This window comes from Poecilia reticulata, chromosome 13 (assembly GCF_904066995.2).
Source record: "Poecilia reticulata chromosome 13, P_reticulata-male-v2, whole genome shotgun sequence".
NCBI classification, from domain to species: domain Eukaryota; kingdom Metazoa; phylum Chordata; class Actinopteri; order Cyprinodontiformes; family Poeciliidae; genus Poecilia; species Poecilia reticulata.
Window position 1 is genome coordinate 27,855,566 of NC_088842.1, and position 16,310 is coordinate 27,871,875.

Below are 16,310 nucleotides of genomic sequence, written 5' to 3' on the forward strand. Positions count from 1 at the left end.
GCATGATGGAGTTGACACAGAACTGAAGGTGGTGACAAACTAGTGAGTAAAAAGAAAAACTTGATACATGTGAAGTAATGCAATTTATGTAAAATACATTAAAATTAATTAATTGCACATTTAAGTGAGATTTGACAACAATTTCACTGAAAGAGTCACAAAAACTGATGGAGTTGACATCTGACCGAGTTGACAAAAAGCCAAACTATCTCAATTTGGCTTTTGGCTTGCTAATGACCTGATGAAATATTTCATCAGGTCCATGAAATATTTACATTTTACCGAAATGAAGTTTTTATTTCACAAAATTTCATAAAAGTTTTGTAAATTGTCAGTTATGGTGTTGACACATCATGGTTGTGACAAAAAACTTAGGAATAAAAAGAAGAAAAAACTAAAGAATAACATAAGCTAACCAGAGCTAACTAGCCCTCTTAGCAAAGGAAGAGAAAAGAAGTGGTCATGGGGTCCTCAGAAGTTCTGGTGCCCCCCAACAATGCCTGATTTTTTACATTCTCTGACGGTGTTGACAAAAAGTAGGGACAAATTTCAATGGAGTTGGAAAATATATAAAAATTATTTTTAATTCAATTTATTGATACTTTTATAATTATTTATATGACTACTTATACTTAATTGTCATAATATATAATTTTCGTATTTCTTCAATTGTTTAAACTATTATAATGTATTGAGTTCTGCTCATGGACAAAGGCTTTTACAGGCATCATCCACCAACTACAATGTTTAAAATAAAAAAATATTCAGTAAATACCTGGAAAATATACATTGTTGTGCTCACATGACCCAGGTTAATTTAGACAGATATTTGAAAAAATTATATTTTGTGTATATTTTATTAAAATTTTGTGCTTTATCCATAGGACCTGTTTTATAATATTCTCAAGAATCACTGATATAAGTTTGTGTAGTTTCGATCTCTCTCAGACTAGCTGCTTGACTTCATCTTCTGGTATCAATTTATCTGTATTTACATTTAATGAAAATGCCGTGAGGAGTTATGAACCGCGGGTTATTTTTAATATCTTGGAAGATATTGACAATAGCCTTTCAAACAACCCCGCTTCAAAAAATCCCGAACTATCCCTTTAAGATCTTATTCCAAAGAACTCTAGGCTTCCCTCTAGTGACCATTGTCAATTATTACAAAACATTTTTTATTATTTTTGGTGAAGGTAACCGATTATCGTGTTTAACATTTCCTGATAAATTATTTGTCAGTCGTCTGTCACTATTTAGAGCAGATTTACATAACAACATTTAAACAGTACAATGTTTTAAGTCATCCTTCATATCTTGAATTGCCTGCAGACCTAAACACACATGTCTTCTGGCAGACCTTGACGTGTCCTGGATTTGCCTCTTATATTTTAAGTTTAGTTTTACCCCTTATTACCAACGTTACATTTGTTTGGAAATTTGGGTCGATGTAAACTCATTAGCCCATGCTCTAAGGTCATTCAGAAAACATGCCTGTCTGTCATGGTTAATGATTCCACAGGGGAACATTTTGGTGCTTGCAGTTTAAAACACAAAACTATATCAGGCTGTGTGTTGTGTAAAGTAAACAAAGATAAGGTTTGACTTCAAATAGCACCCATATGTTGCCTAAATATATCGGATGATGAACCGATCAACCCACCTTGGCTCATCGTTAAAAACGCAGTTTTTCCCCCTGCAGCTTTGCACTGCGTAAATCTACCTGCCGCCTGCCACCACTGCTCAGGAACAGCCATCCACATCCACCTGAATCATGCAGTCTGCTGAAGCCAAATTCAACAGAAACAGCTTGTTTCTGACCCTGAAGCGATACAGCTCAGCCGTCAGCGACATGGAGAAGACCATCCTCCTACCAAGCCTGCTGCGAGACGTCCCCTCTGACTGCGAAGCAGCGGATGAGACCTGCAGAGATCTCTATGCCAACTACCTGATGCTGAAGGCCATTCGAAACACAGTGGAGAGCAGCCTGGTTCCCCTGGACGATCACAAGGCCAAAAACGCCACATTCACCAAGACCCCGGAGCCTTTCCTGGAGGCTGATCCTGAAGCATTATTTCTCTTCCATCTGAGAGGACTGTTTTCTATGATGAGCGACCTCACAAAGGAGACTCGGAGCCTCACTGACAAATACTTGGACATAATTGGATTGGCAAATTAACGTCAAAACATTTGTTTGCAGACATTGACCTTCAGGGTTTTACTGTAAACATTTAAACTTTTCATGGATGTGAAATAAATGTAATTAAGCAAAACCGTCAACTTGTGTTTCATTTGCTGGTAGCGAGTAGCTAATTTGCACTGAGAATAATACCATAATTTTTGGAATTAGTAAGGCAGTCATTAATTAGTGATTAGCTTTTTGAATCTTTGAATGTATCCAAGCTAAACGTTTCCACTTTGTTTCCATCTCCAGACATATTTCCCTCGGTCCACTTTTGTTAAACATCAGGGATGTTTTTGAGGCATAGGGAATAGCAATAATTTTCTAATCTCTTAATTTACTGTCAGTTTTGAAACTATAATCTCTAACATGGAAAGATATGCAGTACATCTTTGTCTCATCAGTTTGTTTCATTTGATTGTAGAATTAAAAATAGAGCTGCATGATTCAGACAGTTCTTATTCATTCTTAGTTTTAAAGCACTTAACATGTAAAAAAAAGATGTCAAATTTTTAAGTATTTACTTGTTGGTCACTCATAAAGGTCGATCAAATTTGGCAAGTCTAATCTTAGGCCGAATGATTGGTGCAGCTCCACATAAAATAGTTGTGTGTTATAAACTTTAGAAATACAAAATGGCACAAAATCTGAGCCGGCAGATTAAACCTTCTTTAAAAACTAGAAGATGGTCTTAGCCAGAAAAAGCTCAACTGATTACAGCCAAAATATTACATAAATGAACTAGGAGTCATTAAAGAAACTTATGGTTTGTAAATAAAGCCAAAACAGACTTGTCAATTTCTGAATACTAGTCACCCGTCCATCTATTATCATACATCCTTATCCCTAGTGGGTGTTTGGGAGGAGTGTTGGTGCCCATCTCCAGCTGTCAACAGGCGAGAGGCGGTGTACACCCTGGACAGGTCACCAGTCCATCACGGGGGTTTCTGAATACTACATTAGGACAAGTACACATTTTATTTTTATTTTTTATTATTATTTACATCTCTATAGTTCATACAATACATGGCAGATTTCACAAACAGGCTGCCTAATAGAAAACTGTCTGTCCTCTCTTTATTCTTCTGTTTTTCCCCCTGGCACCCACTGAGACTTAGCGCACTGGATGGAACGGCTCGACAATCTCTGCTAAGGTCTTTTTTTCTGGCGAGATGAAAGAAACGGAGACAAAACATTAGAACAAAAATATGGGCAGCCATGGTTTAAACTAATGTACAGGTTCAATCAGAATTAGAACTCCTAAATAATGTCTAGTATTTGACAGATGTTTTAATTATTATTTTTTAAACATGTAATTTTTAATGGTAACGAATTTATGACAGCTGTGCTTAGGCACAACCACATCGACACAAGTGAACATGCCATAGATACATCAATGACATTTTAAAACACGTTTTCTAAGCAAACACTGATGAAGAAGGGACTAAAATATGAAAAACAAAACTACTAACCTTTAGTTTCAAATCTTTCAGGGTGGAGCTTAACATACTCATTCATGTCTCGGTCCAGTCTGGCATAGGTGTAGTTTTCATATTTTGTAAGATGATAACCGATGAACCAGCCAAGAGATGCCAAAAGGAACTGCCGATGAACGCCTGAAAAATAAATTAGGATGCAACTACCTTCAGTGTGTTCCCTGTTGTCTCTCTGAATGACAATTTTGTAGATTTCATATTAGAATGTGAAAATTTCAATAATAAATCTTTAAAATGCCTAATTAAAAAGAAAAACGCACCAAAAGGCAATGGTTCGAGGAAACGCGAAATAAACTGCAAGGCAGGCAAACTGACTTGGAGTCATGGACATCACAACAGCTTTTACACAGAAAATATGCACCAATAAAACAAAAGAAGATAGTAACAGTCTAAAACCCGAAATGCATAACTATGTTAATTTGACAAATTAAGCAAAATGCGGTCTGGTCGACTTTCTCAGCAGATCAAAACAGAAACAATGCTAACCTGACTTCAGAGGCGGCCTATGGTTTAAAGCGTTATGGAGCATCGCGCTGAACCAGCCCATACCGGACAGCCACACCGAGTTCCTGTTAACGATTCCGGGAGGAGGGAGACCCTTTGCGTCCTCTGGAACAATCCCCATGACGACAATGTTTAATCTACTTTATGTAGGTTTGTCGTGAGCTATCGCCCGGGTAGTTTTAGCTATCACCTCTCTGTGGGAAGTCAAGGACGGGCGTGCGAGCGAATGAAGTGTCCGGGTACAACAAATGAGGACGGTTTAGGTTCCACTAGAGATGGGTTCAGTTAAGTGAAATGCAAAGTGCGTGCAGTATTACGACGGAGGCCACGCTACGAAAAAAGTAAATAAATAAAAACAAAATAAATTTACGAGAGTGAAGTCGAAATAATACGAGAATAAGGTTGTAGTATTACGACAATAAAGCCATATTATTACGACTTAGTATTCTAATACTACGGTATTCTCATCTTATTTTGACTTTATTTTAATGACTTTATTCTCATGAAAAATGTCCAGTTTGATCATTAAGGGGTACTGTCTTAAAAATAATTTAGAATTTATTTTATTTATCTTGAGATGTTTAAATTTCAGCTCATAAAGGATATTTAAACACTCTTTCAGTAATTCTGCTTTCAATAAAAAACGTTTCCTAGAATAGATATAATTTACAGGTTAATATTACCTTCTTTAACAGTGAATTTAAAAAAAAGGCAACCTGTAAAACTGTGATATTAAATATGCTTATATGTGGATAAACATTTGGGTACATCTAACTTTTGTGCTGATGCACCTAAGAAAAAAACATTAGGCACTAGTACAAAGAATTGTTCTAGCATTGTCTTTGCATTTATTTCTCATCTTCCCTCCAGATTTTTAAAATACACTGGCTCAGACATGAAGAAGACTATTTTAGTCTTCTTCATCCTCTTCATACACTCCATCGTCATCTACAGTGGCGTCTTGGTACTGCTGATATTCCGACACCAGGTCATTCATGTTGCTCTCTGCCTCGGTGAACTCCATCTCATCCATTCCCTCACCGGTGTACCTGTGACATGACAGCATCAGAATCTACACAGTGCACCAGCACACCACTGTGGCTCACTGTGTCTTGCTCACCAGTGAAGGAAAGCCTTGCGGCGGAACATGGCGGAGAACTGCTCCGAAATGCGCTTGAAGAGCTCTTGAATGGCTGTGCTGTTTCCGATGAATGTGGAGGACATCTTGAGTCCACGCGGTGGGATGTCGCAGACGGCTGTCTTTACATTGTTTGGAATCCACTCTACAAAGTAGCTGCTATTCTTGTTCTGCACGTTCAGCATCTGCTCGTCCACCTCCTTCATGGACATGCGGCCTCGGAAGATGGCGGCGACTGTGAGGTAACGGCCGTGGCGCGGATCACAAGCTGCCATCATATTCTTGGCATCGAACATCTGACGGGTGAGTTCAGGAACTGTCAGGGCCCTTGGAAAAGACAGACATTCAGTAAGAAGAATTTCTTGAGAAAAAGTGGGGCTTTATTATTAAATAAGGGTGGTTTCAGGGGCAGCATCTTTACCTGTACTGTTGGCTGCCTCGGCTGGTCAAGGGGGCAAAGCCTGGCATGAAGAAGTGAAGTCTGGGGAACGGCACCATGTTGACAGCCAGTTTCCTCAAGTCAGCGTTCAGCTGACCAGGGAACCGCAGACAGGTGGTCACACCACTCATGGTGGCCGAAACCAGGTGGTTCAGATCACCGTAGGTAGGGGTGGTAATCTTTAACGTACGGAAGCAGATGTCATACAGCGCCTCATTGTCAATGCAGAAGGTCTCATCAGTGTTCTCAACCAGCTGATGGACAGAGAGGGTGGCATTATAGGGCTCCACCACAGTGTCTGACACCTGCCATGGGGAGAGAGGAAAACCTTAAGATTTGAAGGAAGCAGCTATCAGGCAAAGCATCATATCTGAACACGAGTGAAAGCAGGATATAAACCTTAGGCGATGGCACAACACTGAAAGTGTTCATGATGCGGTCTGGGTACTCCTCCCGGATCTTACTGATGAGGAGTGTGCCCATGCCAGAGCCGGTGCCTCCTCCCAGGGAGTGGGTGAGCTGGAAGCCCTGCATGCAGTCACATCCCTCTGCCTCTTTTCTTGTGACATCCAGGACAGTGTCCACCAGCTCAGCTCCTTCCGTGTAGTGACCTTTAGCCCAGTTGTTACCAGCGCCACTCTGGCCTGTTGGAGATCAAAATATTTTATAAAAACATATAAAAGTCAACTGTTTTTATTTTGAGTCTTGAATTCAAGTTCAAGACTTGATTGGGGGGATGATATTGCCATAACTAGTTGTCATCATAGTTGATAATTTAATTAAATGTCTTTTTCCCCTAGATTTCTGAACTTGAACAAAATCAGGTGGTTTTTTTTCAAACATCTGTATGTTTAGAGAAACCCTTAGGTGCAGTCTGCTGTCGGTTGATTGATGTGACACCTGCATGAGTTAACAAACAGGTTATAGAATGGCAACATCAGCCATACCTCTTTATATGGTCATTTAAATGTTTTAAACCAAAACAAAATGTTTCCAGTAATATACATACCAAAAACAAAATTGTCAGGTCTAAACACCTGCCCAAAAGGACCAGACCTCACAGCGTCCATAGTGCCTGGCTCCAAGTCGACCAACACTGCACGAGGGACATATTTTCCACCTAGTAGAGAGAGGGAGAGGATATACAAATATGCAGACACAGTAACATCCTTGCCTGCTTGACAAAGTAAAATTGGACAAAAAGATAAAAAATAATTGGTGGAAAACAATATGAAATTAATATCAATGTGCAAGATGTGGATAAAAAACAGTTTGCAGCACATCAGTTGCAGTTATAATTCGTTTTTAGCCATTATGAAACAAAAAGCTGTAGCAGCTGGTAGCTTGGACTTTTGTGCATCATTGGAATAGATGCTTAGTAACCATACAATTTAATTCAAATTAGGCAATGTAACGGCCTTCTAGTTGATTTTAACGGTACGAAAGTGTTTTCTTGAGATATTGAATAATTTCCCATGGGAAGTAAAATATGAATAAAACCTAATGCTTCGTTGAAATAAACGCATATCCGGTCCAGTTGCAGGTCGCTGTCTCCGTTGTATAGCCCGGTTTGGTCGATGCCATGTTCATCGCTTATTACCTCCCAGAACTACAACCAAAGAGAGAGGAAAAACTATTAAACTAAGAGGCAGAGCAGTAGCGTACACTAATTACATTTGAACTATTACGTTCATTATTATTTTTTTCGGCCTCAAAATAATTTAACTTCTGAGTCGGTGTCCTCGTGAATTTAGGCCTCCATTTTACAAATATATTTTTCTTACCTTTGATCCAATTTGGTTCCCGCATTGGCCAGCTTGAAGATGAACAATTTCCCTCATTATTATGAACGGCTTTCCAATTGTTCAAGGCAATGTTTTTTCTTTTTTTTTTTAACGAGCAAAGTTATGCCTGCTGCTCCATTTTGGTGGGGGTCGGAGAAGAAACATGCTCCACGTTGACCGTGGAAAGACAAGGGACTATGCACGCGATTAGACAATGAGCCATTCGTAAACGGCCTTTGATTGGTCGGTTCAATTTTGATTGGTGTAAACGTCGTGCACTACCTTAGTAACCAAGAACAGTTACAGTACCAGTCTTTGTAGACAAACATTGTTCCCCAGACGTTGAGTACATGTATGTTAAATGCAGGTCCTGTGCGAAATTCTGTTCCCCTGTGAAAATCTGTTCCCCCTTTCTCTGGCACACTGCAGCCGGAGAGGCGGATCCGACCATTTTTATTTGTGCATGATAATTTGACTGCTTAACTGACGAAATGACCAAATTAGGTCATTTATCACATTGAGACAATGTGACTACATGATGTGGCACTGAATATGAATGTAATGAGTTTTATTCCCATGGCTTCTTTTTTGTTCTCTGGGAAATTATTTTTGATGAGAAACAAGCATAAACATGAAAACATCAACAATAGTGATAGTAATATTATAATAAAATAATATTCAGTAAAAAGTAGCCTACAAATTCTTTGATGTTGGGCGGTGAGGGACCTGGATAATGGATAGGGGGCGCTGGCCCAAAAAAGGTTGAGAAACACTGCGCTATACAAATAAAATTTTATATAATAATACCGACTGAGAAGTTAGTCTTAGTTTTAGCCCAAAAACACTTAACGTAACCGTTAGCTAAAAGGTATTCGTAGCCCTTCTTTCATTGCTTTGCTGTTCAACCGGAATAAGAAAAAAAAAAAAGGTACAGGTAACCGTTAGCTGGAAGGCTGTCTGGACATACAAAATGAAAATAGCATGCCATTAATTCATTTTACATTGTTTATTTATTTTTGCTTTGATTGCAGATTTATTCTTTATACCTTTCTTGAAAACTAAGTCATAAAAACTATGACCCCAATTTCGTTATGCTTGTGTACGTTGACAATAAAATATTTTACTTACTTTAAACAGTAGTGGTTACATTCGATTTTAAACCAATTTTCTTGTAAGTACAGAGATATAACACCAGCGAGGCTGTTAAATGTTTTTGGTTACTAAGATGTCACAAGTGCGTTGCTCAAGACAGTCAAAATTGAACCGACCAATCAAATGCCGTTCATGAATTCCTCGTTGTCCAATCGCGTGTGTGGCTTTCCATAATAACTGTTAAGCATAATTTTTTTACCCCATTCTTTGAAAGACTGCAGCAGGCGCAACTTTGCTCGTTAAAAAAAAAAGAAAAAAAACACACAAAAAAATTCTCGTTGAACTTTCATAGAAATGAGGGAAATTGTTCATCTTCAAGCAGGCCAATGCGGCAACCAGATTGGAGCAAAGGTAAGAAAAATATTTGTAAGACTGTGGCCTAAATTCGTGGAGACACCGACTGAGAAGTTAGATTTAGTTCAAAGCCAAAAAGCTTAAACTGCTAGCTAAAATGCTATTCATAGCCGTTGGTTTCCGTTATGTTGCCGCTCAATCAGTTAGTTTAATATTTTTTTCCTCTCTCTTTGTAGTTCTGGGAGGTAATAAGTGATGAACACGGCATCGATCCAACCGGAGTATACCACGGAGACAGCGACCTACAGCTGGACAGGATCAACGTTTATTACAACGAGGCGTCAGGTTTGTTCATACTTTGCTTCACAGATGTTTACTTAGTGGAGGTGAAGTTATTAAATATCTCAAGGAAACATTTTGGTACCGTTACCGCCCACCAGAGGACCGTTACATGGCCTAATTTGAATTTAATTGTTACTAAGCAACTGTTTCAATGATGCACAAAAACCCAAGCTACCAGTTGCTACCATTTTTCTTTCACAACTGCTAGAAACGAATTATGACAACAGCTACCCCAAACAGTTTATAATACACATTTTAATGTTGATATGCATTTCATATTGTTTTCCAGAAATCATTTTTGATCCTTTTTTACATCATTGTCCAGTTTTGTTTAGTCAAGCTTGCGAAGATGTCAATGCAAAATTGCATAATTTTCCTCTCCCTCGCTCTATTAGGTGGAAAATATGTCCCTCGTGCAGTGTTGGTTGACTTGGAGCCAGGCACAATGGACTCTGTGAGGTCTGGTCCTTTTGGGCAGGTGTTTAGACCTGACAATTTTGTTTTTGGTATGTATATTACTGGAAGCATTTTGTTTTGGTTTAAAAAAAAAATTGAAATGACCATATAGGCCTGCCAACCAAAACTGGAATGTTTATTTTCTGTTTAATTTCTCAAAAGTTTCTTTTTTTTTCTTTTTTTTTACACACAAAGAAACTTGGTAAATTGTCAAACATTATTGGCATAAAGCTCCACAAAATAAACATATTTTATTTCAGTTAAGCATGCATTTTTAAAAGAAAAAGAATGTTCCTTTAATGTGCAAGACAGACTACACCACTAGATGTGATTAGAAGAGGACAGAGCTCAGGTTGATGTTGCCATGCTACATAAATTGATAGATGCATTAACACATCCAGGTGTTTGAAAGAAACCACTTGATATTGTTGAAGTTTAAGAAATATGGAAAAAGAAAGGCATTTAATTAAATTGCCCCTAAATTTTTATAGTTGATGCCAACTAGTCAATGGCAATGTCATTCTCTAAATGAAGTACTACACTTTTCATAAAGCAAGCTGACTTTTGTTTTAATTAAATATTTTGATCTCCAACAGGCCAGAGTGGCGCTGGTAACAACTGGGCTAAAGGCCACTACACGGAAGGAGCTGAGCTGGTGGACTCTGTCCTAGATGTGGTGAGAAAAGAGGCAGAGGGATGTGACTGCATGCAGGGCTTCCAGCTCACCCACTCCCTGGGAGGAGGCACCGGCTCTGGCATGGGCACACTCCTCATCAGTAAGATCCGGGAGGAGTACCCAGACCGCATCATGAACACTTTCAGTGTTGTGCCATCGCCTAAGGTTTATATCCTGCTTTCACTCGTGTTCAGATATGATGCTTTGCCTGATAGCTGCTTCCTTCAAATCTTAAGGTTTTCCTCTCTCCCCATGGCAGGTGTCAGACACTGTGGTGGAGCCCTATAATGCCACCCTCTCTGTCCATCAGCTGGTTGAGAACACTGATGAGACCTACTGCATTGACAATGAGGCGCTGTATGACATCTGCTTCCGTACATTAAAACTTACCACCCCTACCTACGGTGATCTGAACCACCTGGTCTCGGCCACTATGAGTGGTGTGACCACCTGTCTGCGGTACCCTGGTCAGCTGAACGCCGACTTGAGGAAACTGGCTGTCAACATGGTGCCGTTCCCGAGACTGCACTTCTTCATGCCAGGCTTTGCCCCTCTGACGAGCCGAGGCAGCCAACAGTACAGGTAAAGCTGCCCCTGAAACCACTTTTGTATTATAACAATAATGTTTTTACAAACATAATTCTTACTGAATGTCTGTCTTTTCCAAGGGCCCTGACAGTTCCTGAACTCACCCTGCAGATGTTCGATGCCAAGAATATGATGGCAGCTTGTGATCCGCGCCACGGCCGTTACCTAACAGTCGCCGCCATCTTCCGAGGCCGCATGTCCATGAAGGAGGTGGACGAGCAGATGCTGAACGTGCAGAACAAGAACAGCAGCTACTTTGTAGAGTGGATTCCAAACAATGTAAAGACAGCCGTCTGCGACATCCCACCGCGTGGACTCAAGATGTCCGCCACGTTCATTGGAAACAGCACAGCCATTCAAGAGCTCTTCAAGCGAATCTCTGAACAGTTCACCGCCATGTTCCGCCGCAAGGCTTTCCTTCACTGGTGAGTAAGACTCAGTGAGCTACAGTAGTGTGCTGGTTGGTGCATTGCGTAGATTCTGACGCTGTCATGTCACAGGTACACCGGTGAGGGTATGGATGAGATGGAGTTCACCGAGGCAGAGAGCAACATGAATGACCTGGTGTCGGAATATCAGCAGTACCAAGACGCCACCGCAGAGGAGGAGGGAGAGTTTGAAGAAGAGGGTGAAGAAGATGCCTAAGCTAGTTTTTTAAAGTGGGGGCTGCAGCTACCTGGGAGGCTACCACAAGGTGCCTTACATAACTGGATAGAAGATAAGAAATAAATGGAACATTTTTGCTCTTGACTAATTTTTTTGCACTGGTGCACCTAATGTTTTTTCTTAGATGCACCAGCACAGTAGTTAGATATACCCTAATGTTTGACCACATGCCATTTTTAACATTGCACTTTTAAAGGTTGACTTCTTTTTTTAAATTTTTTTATCACCGTTAAATTAAGGTAATATTGACCTGTAAATCAATAATGTTCATTTTCAGGACTTTTTCCGTAATTCTTTATTTGAAGCAGAAGAACTTCTGAGCTGAAATATAAACATGTCAAGGTAAATCAAAGAAAATCTAAATTAGAAGGTGTTTGAAGGGCTACGGATCTTGTGAACATCTCAGACTAGACATTTCATAACATTTAAGTCATTTTTCTCGTGAAATATTTCCAATTTGAACTCAGTGAAGGGAAATTTTTCTTATGTAGCATTAAACTATATTATCATGTCAACCTCTACTGATGATGTGTGTGTGCTGCCATTAAAGCTATAGATGCATTGAGCTTTTTCAATATAAAATGTATTGTCACTAGCCGCTTAACACATTATCTCAAAGAGTTCAAGGCTGCCCTCTAGTGACAATAGTATACTATTACAAAACATTTTTCATTATTTTAGTAAGGGTAACCTTGGTTGTGTTCAAAGCATTTTATGATCATAATTTGTCATCTGTCACTATTCATAGCAGGTTTTATGGCAGCAGTGTTTGAACAATACAATGTTTAAATTACCCTTCATATTTTGAACTGTCTGCAGAGTCAAAGCATTTGTTTAATGGCAGACCATGTGGTTTCCTGGATTTGCTTCTCTTATAAGTTTGCTATTAACACTTATTATTTGTAAATTTGGCTTTATATGAGCTAATTGGTGTAAGCTCTAAGGCAGGGCTGTCCTTGGAGCCATTTGGAGCACCTTCAATTGTTCCTGTGTGCACCATTAGAAAATGTGGTTGATGCAGTTGGATACTTTTTTATTCTTTAATTAGAGCACAGTTATTACTGACAAATTAAAATTTTTGTCTTTTTTAATCCCTAGTTTTTACTTTCACTTAATTTCATAGACTTCTACTTAGAAACAGACTTGGAGAACCCTAATCTGCTTTTAATTAATTTATTAAACCTGGTTGCTTTTTTTTAGAGGGAGTGACCCAAATCCTGTTCTTATTGCTGAGAATAAGCTGAATGTTTTCTTTATCTTTTTATCCAAGCCCAAACAAATTTGCAAACTACATGTCTTTTTATTAATAATTCAAAAAAACGTAACTTTTGAATCTGCAGTGATTTCCTAGAAAAAACTCAGACTTCTTTAACTGTTTAATTAGAATTACTGTTTGCTTAGTTTACTGTTGAGCTCTGAAAAAACATACTGCAATGTTGTTTATGGTTTTATTTTTTAGGCCCAAAAAGTTTGGACACCACTGCTAAGGTCATTGAAACATCATGATTAAATATTCACAGAGGAACACTTAGTTCTTGCAGATTAAATGATGAGAAAATCTCAGACTGTGTTGTGAAAAGTAAATAAAGATAAGGTTTGACTGCAAATAGCACCCAAATGTTGCCTTAGTACATATTGCATGATGCAGTGCTTAACCTACCTTTGCTTATCAATTGCAGTCTTTGCCTTCAGTTTTGCACTTAATAAAGCTACATAAATGCATAATAATGTTAAAACATTTGGCAGATGCTATAATCCAAAAAAGTAAATAGCATGAGTTTAAAATTAGAAATATCTTGTTCCTTATTGGGGAAATTCATTTGTAACAATGGATCAGCATCAGTACCAGAAGGCTCACACAAAATATCAAAAAGTTACAATAAGAGTAACAATAACATCAAGAACACGATTTGAACATTAAAATGCAGTTCAGGTATCAGAAAAATGCACTACGATCCAAGGTATGTGTAACAGAGTAAGATTACTTTCTTTCCCTGAATGTGCATGACCCATTTCGTTCCAAGTCGCCGTTTAAAATACGGTACTCATTTTTGTCTTGGTTCACAGTGGCGGAGCTAGACTTTTAAAGTTGGGGGACCAAGGGGGGCCAGGACTACCTCTGGGGGGGCAAAATTTAAAATGTCTGTGTGCACATCTATATATATATATATATATATATATATATATATATATATATATATATATAATTAAAAAAATAACCAATGATAAACTCATTTACTTGATAAGAGAACTGCTCTCTGTTCTTATCAAGACGAGGTGAGGAGGGAATCTGACATATTAACTCAGTTTTTACTGGTTTTGTTTTTAAAACACCATTAACTAAGCAGTGTAACTATATATTGTATATTTGGCGTTTGTCGTCTCATGTGTGATTAATTGGACCATTTATTGCCCAGCGCTCTGCGCTTGTTTCTAACGGATCTGCACTTTAATTTCTTTCCTCTCTCAACAGTCAGCTGTTATTCCTCTACTTAAACTACAATAAGTAGATCATAACATTCTCTTTAGGTTTTCTCTGTGTGCTGCAAACTCATTAAATGTAAACTCCTTAGAAGCCAGAACCACCATCAGGCAAATAGTTCTGGTCCGACTCGAAATATTGTTACGTGTCCAAACAGAGCTTCCTAACCAAGGTGTCCATAACTCTTCAACACGCTGTCAGCTCCCGGTCAGAAAGACATTTAGTCCAGAGTCCATGAGATGATATTCAGAAAGGATCTTTTATTTGATTGATTTTAGTTTCCTCTGTGATGAACTCTATGCGTAAAGTCTATCATGTCTCCATGTGCGCCAGTCAAAGCTGTTAATTATAACATGTCAAATGACAGAGGGGCTTAAAAAATAACCAAATATTCAGTTTCGTTTTAAAATTATATATATATATATATAGATGTGCATACAGACATTTTAAATTTTGCCCCCCCAGAGGTAGTCCTGGCCCCCCCTTGACCCCCCAACTTTAAAAGTCTAGCTCCGCCACTGGAACCCGTATGTCCTCATGCAGGGAAGCAGGCAAAAATGCTAAAGTGTCGTTAAAATGCTCCTTGTTTAATGGCTGAAACTTTTACTTGTTGTTTGCTTTAAAACAGACTTTTTACATGAAATGTTTTCTAATGTGTAAAAACAGAAACTTCTGGAGTTGATACTGAATATTCTGAATACATTAAAATTAACAATGATCCCGTGTCAAATAGATTTTACAGAACAAGGTTTCTTAAAACATGGAACGGATTATTTGATTGCTGCCTCTCTGTCTCTCGCTGTAATTTGAAGAAACAGGTTTTTAACCAAGTCATGCAGAAGGTCTAACCAGGGGTGTCGGCCCTCATCCTGCATGTTTCAGTCTCTCCTGGTTTGACACACCTGCATCAGATGAGGCTCATTAGAGGCCTGAGAGGAACATTGACCTGCTGAGGAGGTTGTTCTACCAGCAGGGAGAGAATAAAACCTGCAGGACCCACTATGGACCCCCTGGTCTAACCTGAGCATTTATATCATTTAATACATTTAGTTGTATCAAACTTCTCCTCAAAACTGCCAACAACACATTGATAAATATGATAAACCTACAAAAGAGGGTCATTTGGTTAATAAATAACAGATGTTATTGATATATTGATGCTTAGCAAAAGAGAAAAAGCTTCAAGAAGCCTTAAAAAAAACCATGTTTACTAATCAGATGGTGGCCAACCTGAAAGAATCTTCCTCCTTGCTCTCCTCATCACCTGTGGATGCTGCTGCTTCCTGCCTGAGGTCCTCGGCTGGTCAGTGCATCACCTCCAACACAGAGAAGAGCAGCGGTACCAACAGAACCCACCTGTCCATCAGATGGTTCCCAGAACCAGAAGACGATGGTGGAGCTGCAGCTTTCTAGAGTTTGAGGGCAGGACTAGTATCTAGGATAAAAAAAATCATATTTCTCTTTTAGTATTCATTATATAAATCCATTAATTGTGCTTTAGTTGTTTTGTGTCGCAGAATAAAGTCCAATCCTTTCTGGGTGTGGCAGGAAGTGAGACTGTGGACCAGTTTACAGCTGAAACGCCTCTGAAGCCTGGCTGTCGGGTTTCCTATCTAGCTGCTCCGCCTCTACATCTGGACACGCAGAAACGGATCTGACGTTGATAGGTCTAGACTGAACTGGTTAGATTTTATTCATCTCATTATATTTCTATCGGCTGCATGTAAGGCTTATTTACTCTGTTGGTTTGAAACTATTCGTTTTATATTCTATACCCTTAAATACTCATTAACTCTAAGATTATCTTAACATTTCATTTCTTAACATTGCATCCTTTCTATGTTTTATTAACTTTTAAATATTATCTTTACATTTTATTAATTTTAAAATATTCTTTTAATATTTGACTCTTTTATAGCTCATTAACTTTCACATATCATCTTAATATTTTATTCTTTTTAACATTTAGCTGTTTTTAACCCTTTATTAACATTTTATTTCCCTACATGCTCTTTGATAGAGATTTTTTGGTATTATCATTTTGTTGTTACTTTCAGGTTAAAGTGTTCTCTTGTTTAAACTGTATGTGTGAACTGACCTGGAAGTCACAG

General features: G+C 38.6%; 4 protein-coding genes across 4 annotated transcripts; 2 read left to right on the top strand and 2 right to left on the bottom strand.

Annotated features, from left to right (window-relative positions):
* The first annotated feature begins 1,652 nt into the window (after nucleotides 1-1,652).
* On the top strand, nucleotides 1,653-2,280 carry thrsp (thyroid hormone responsive). The gene has a single exon (XM_008426380.3). It carries the CDS (start codon nucleotides 1,775-1,777, stop codon nucleotides 2,177-2,179), a length of 405 nt encoding a protein of 134 aa, XP_008424602.1. The 5' UTR covers nucleotides 1,653-1,774; the 3' UTR covers nucleotides 2,180-2,280.
* An 877-nt stretch (nucleotides 2,281-3,157) lies between these two features.
* Nucleotides 3,158-4,430, bottom strand: ndufc2 (NADH:ubiquinone oxidoreductase subunit C2). Its single transcript, XM_008426382.3, has 3 exons — nucleotides 4,165-4,430; nucleotides 3,655-3,798; nucleotides 3,158-3,346 (listed from the first exon to the last, which is right to left on the bottom strand). Exons 1-3 carry the CDS (start codon nucleotides 4,301-4,303, stop codon nucleotides 3,297-3,299), a joined length of 333 nt encoding a protein of 110 aa, XP_008424604.1. The 5' UTR covers nucleotides 4,304-4,430; the 3' UTR covers nucleotides 3,158-3,296.
* A 577-nt stretch (nucleotides 4,431-5,007) lies between these two features.
* LOC103475018 (tubulin beta-4 chain-like) lies at nucleotides 5,008-7,794 on the bottom strand. The gene is made up of 7 exons (XM_017308073.2): nucleotides 7,544-7,794; nucleotides 7,260-7,368; nucleotides 6,769-6,879; nucleotides 6,159-6,403; nucleotides 5,742-6,064; nucleotides 5,303-5,647; nucleotides 5,008-5,231 (listed from the first exon to the last, which is right to left on the bottom strand). Exons 1-7 carry the CDS (start codon nucleotides 7,598-7,600, stop codon nucleotides 5,093-5,095), a joined length of 1,329 nt encoding a protein of 442 aa, XP_017163562.1. The 5' UTR covers nucleotides 7,601-7,794; the 3' UTR covers nucleotides 5,008-5,092.
* A 1,069-nt stretch (nucleotides 7,795-8,863) lies between these two features.
* Nucleotides 8,864-11,793, top strand: LOC103475019 (tubulin beta-4B chain-like). Its single transcript, XM_008426383.3, has 7 exons — nucleotides 8,864-9,046; nucleotides 9,226-9,334; nucleotides 9,727-9,837; nucleotides 10,384-10,628; nucleotides 10,723-11,045; nucleotides 11,132-11,476; nucleotides 11,552-11,793. The coding sequence occupies exons 1-7, from the start codon at nucleotides 8,990-8,992 to the stop codon at nucleotides 11,694-11,696; spliced, it is 1,335 nt and encodes a 444-aa protein (XP_008424605.1). The 5' UTR covers nucleotides 8,864-8,989; the 3' UTR covers nucleotides 11,697-11,793.
* Nucleotides 11,794-16,310: the final 4,517 nt, after the last annotated feature.

Bases quoted from the DNA above. Each gene is read 5' to 3' on its own strand.
- thrsp (XM_008426380.3), top strand. From the start codon at position 1,775: ATGCAGTCTGCTGAAGCCAAATTCAACAGAAACAGCTTGTTTCTGACC.
- ndufc2 (XM_008426382.3), bottom strand. From the start codon at position 4,303: ATGGGGATTGTTCCAGAGGACGCAAAGGGTCTCCCTCCTCCCGGAATC. The intron at 3,799-4,164 runs GTTAGCATTGTT...TTTATTTTTCAG, and splicing joins TAGGCCGCCTCTGAAGTCAG to GCGTTCATCGGCAGTTCCTT. The intron at 3,347-3,654 runs GTTAGTAGTTTT...TCATCTCGCCAG, and splicing joins TGAAAGATTTGAAACTAAAG to AAAAAAAGACCTTAGCAGAG.
- LOC103475018 (XM_017308073.2), bottom strand. From the start codon at position 7,600: ATGAGGGAAATTGTTCATCTTCAAGCTGGCCAATGCGGGAACCAAATT. The intron at 6,880-7,259 runs GTTTTATTCATA...TCTCTCTACTAG, and splicing joins TTATTTCAACGAAGCATTAG to GTGGAAAATATGTCCCTCGT. The intron at 5,232-5,302 runs GTGAGCAAGACA...GTCATGTCACAG, and splicing joins CGCAAGGCTTTCCTTCACTG to GTACACCGGTGAGGGAATGG.
- LOC103475019 (XM_008426383.3), top strand. From the start codon at position 8,990: ATGAGGGAAATTGTTCATCTTCAAGCAGGCCAATGCGGCAACCAGATT. The intron at 9,838-10,383 runs GTATGTATATTA...GATCTCCAACAG, and splicing joins ACCTGACAATTTTGTTTTTG to GCCAGAGTGGCGCTGGTAAC. The intron at 10,629-10,722 runs GTTTATATCCTG...TCCCCATGGCAG, and splicing joins GTGTTGTGCCATCGCCTAAG to GTGTCAGACACTGTGGTGGA.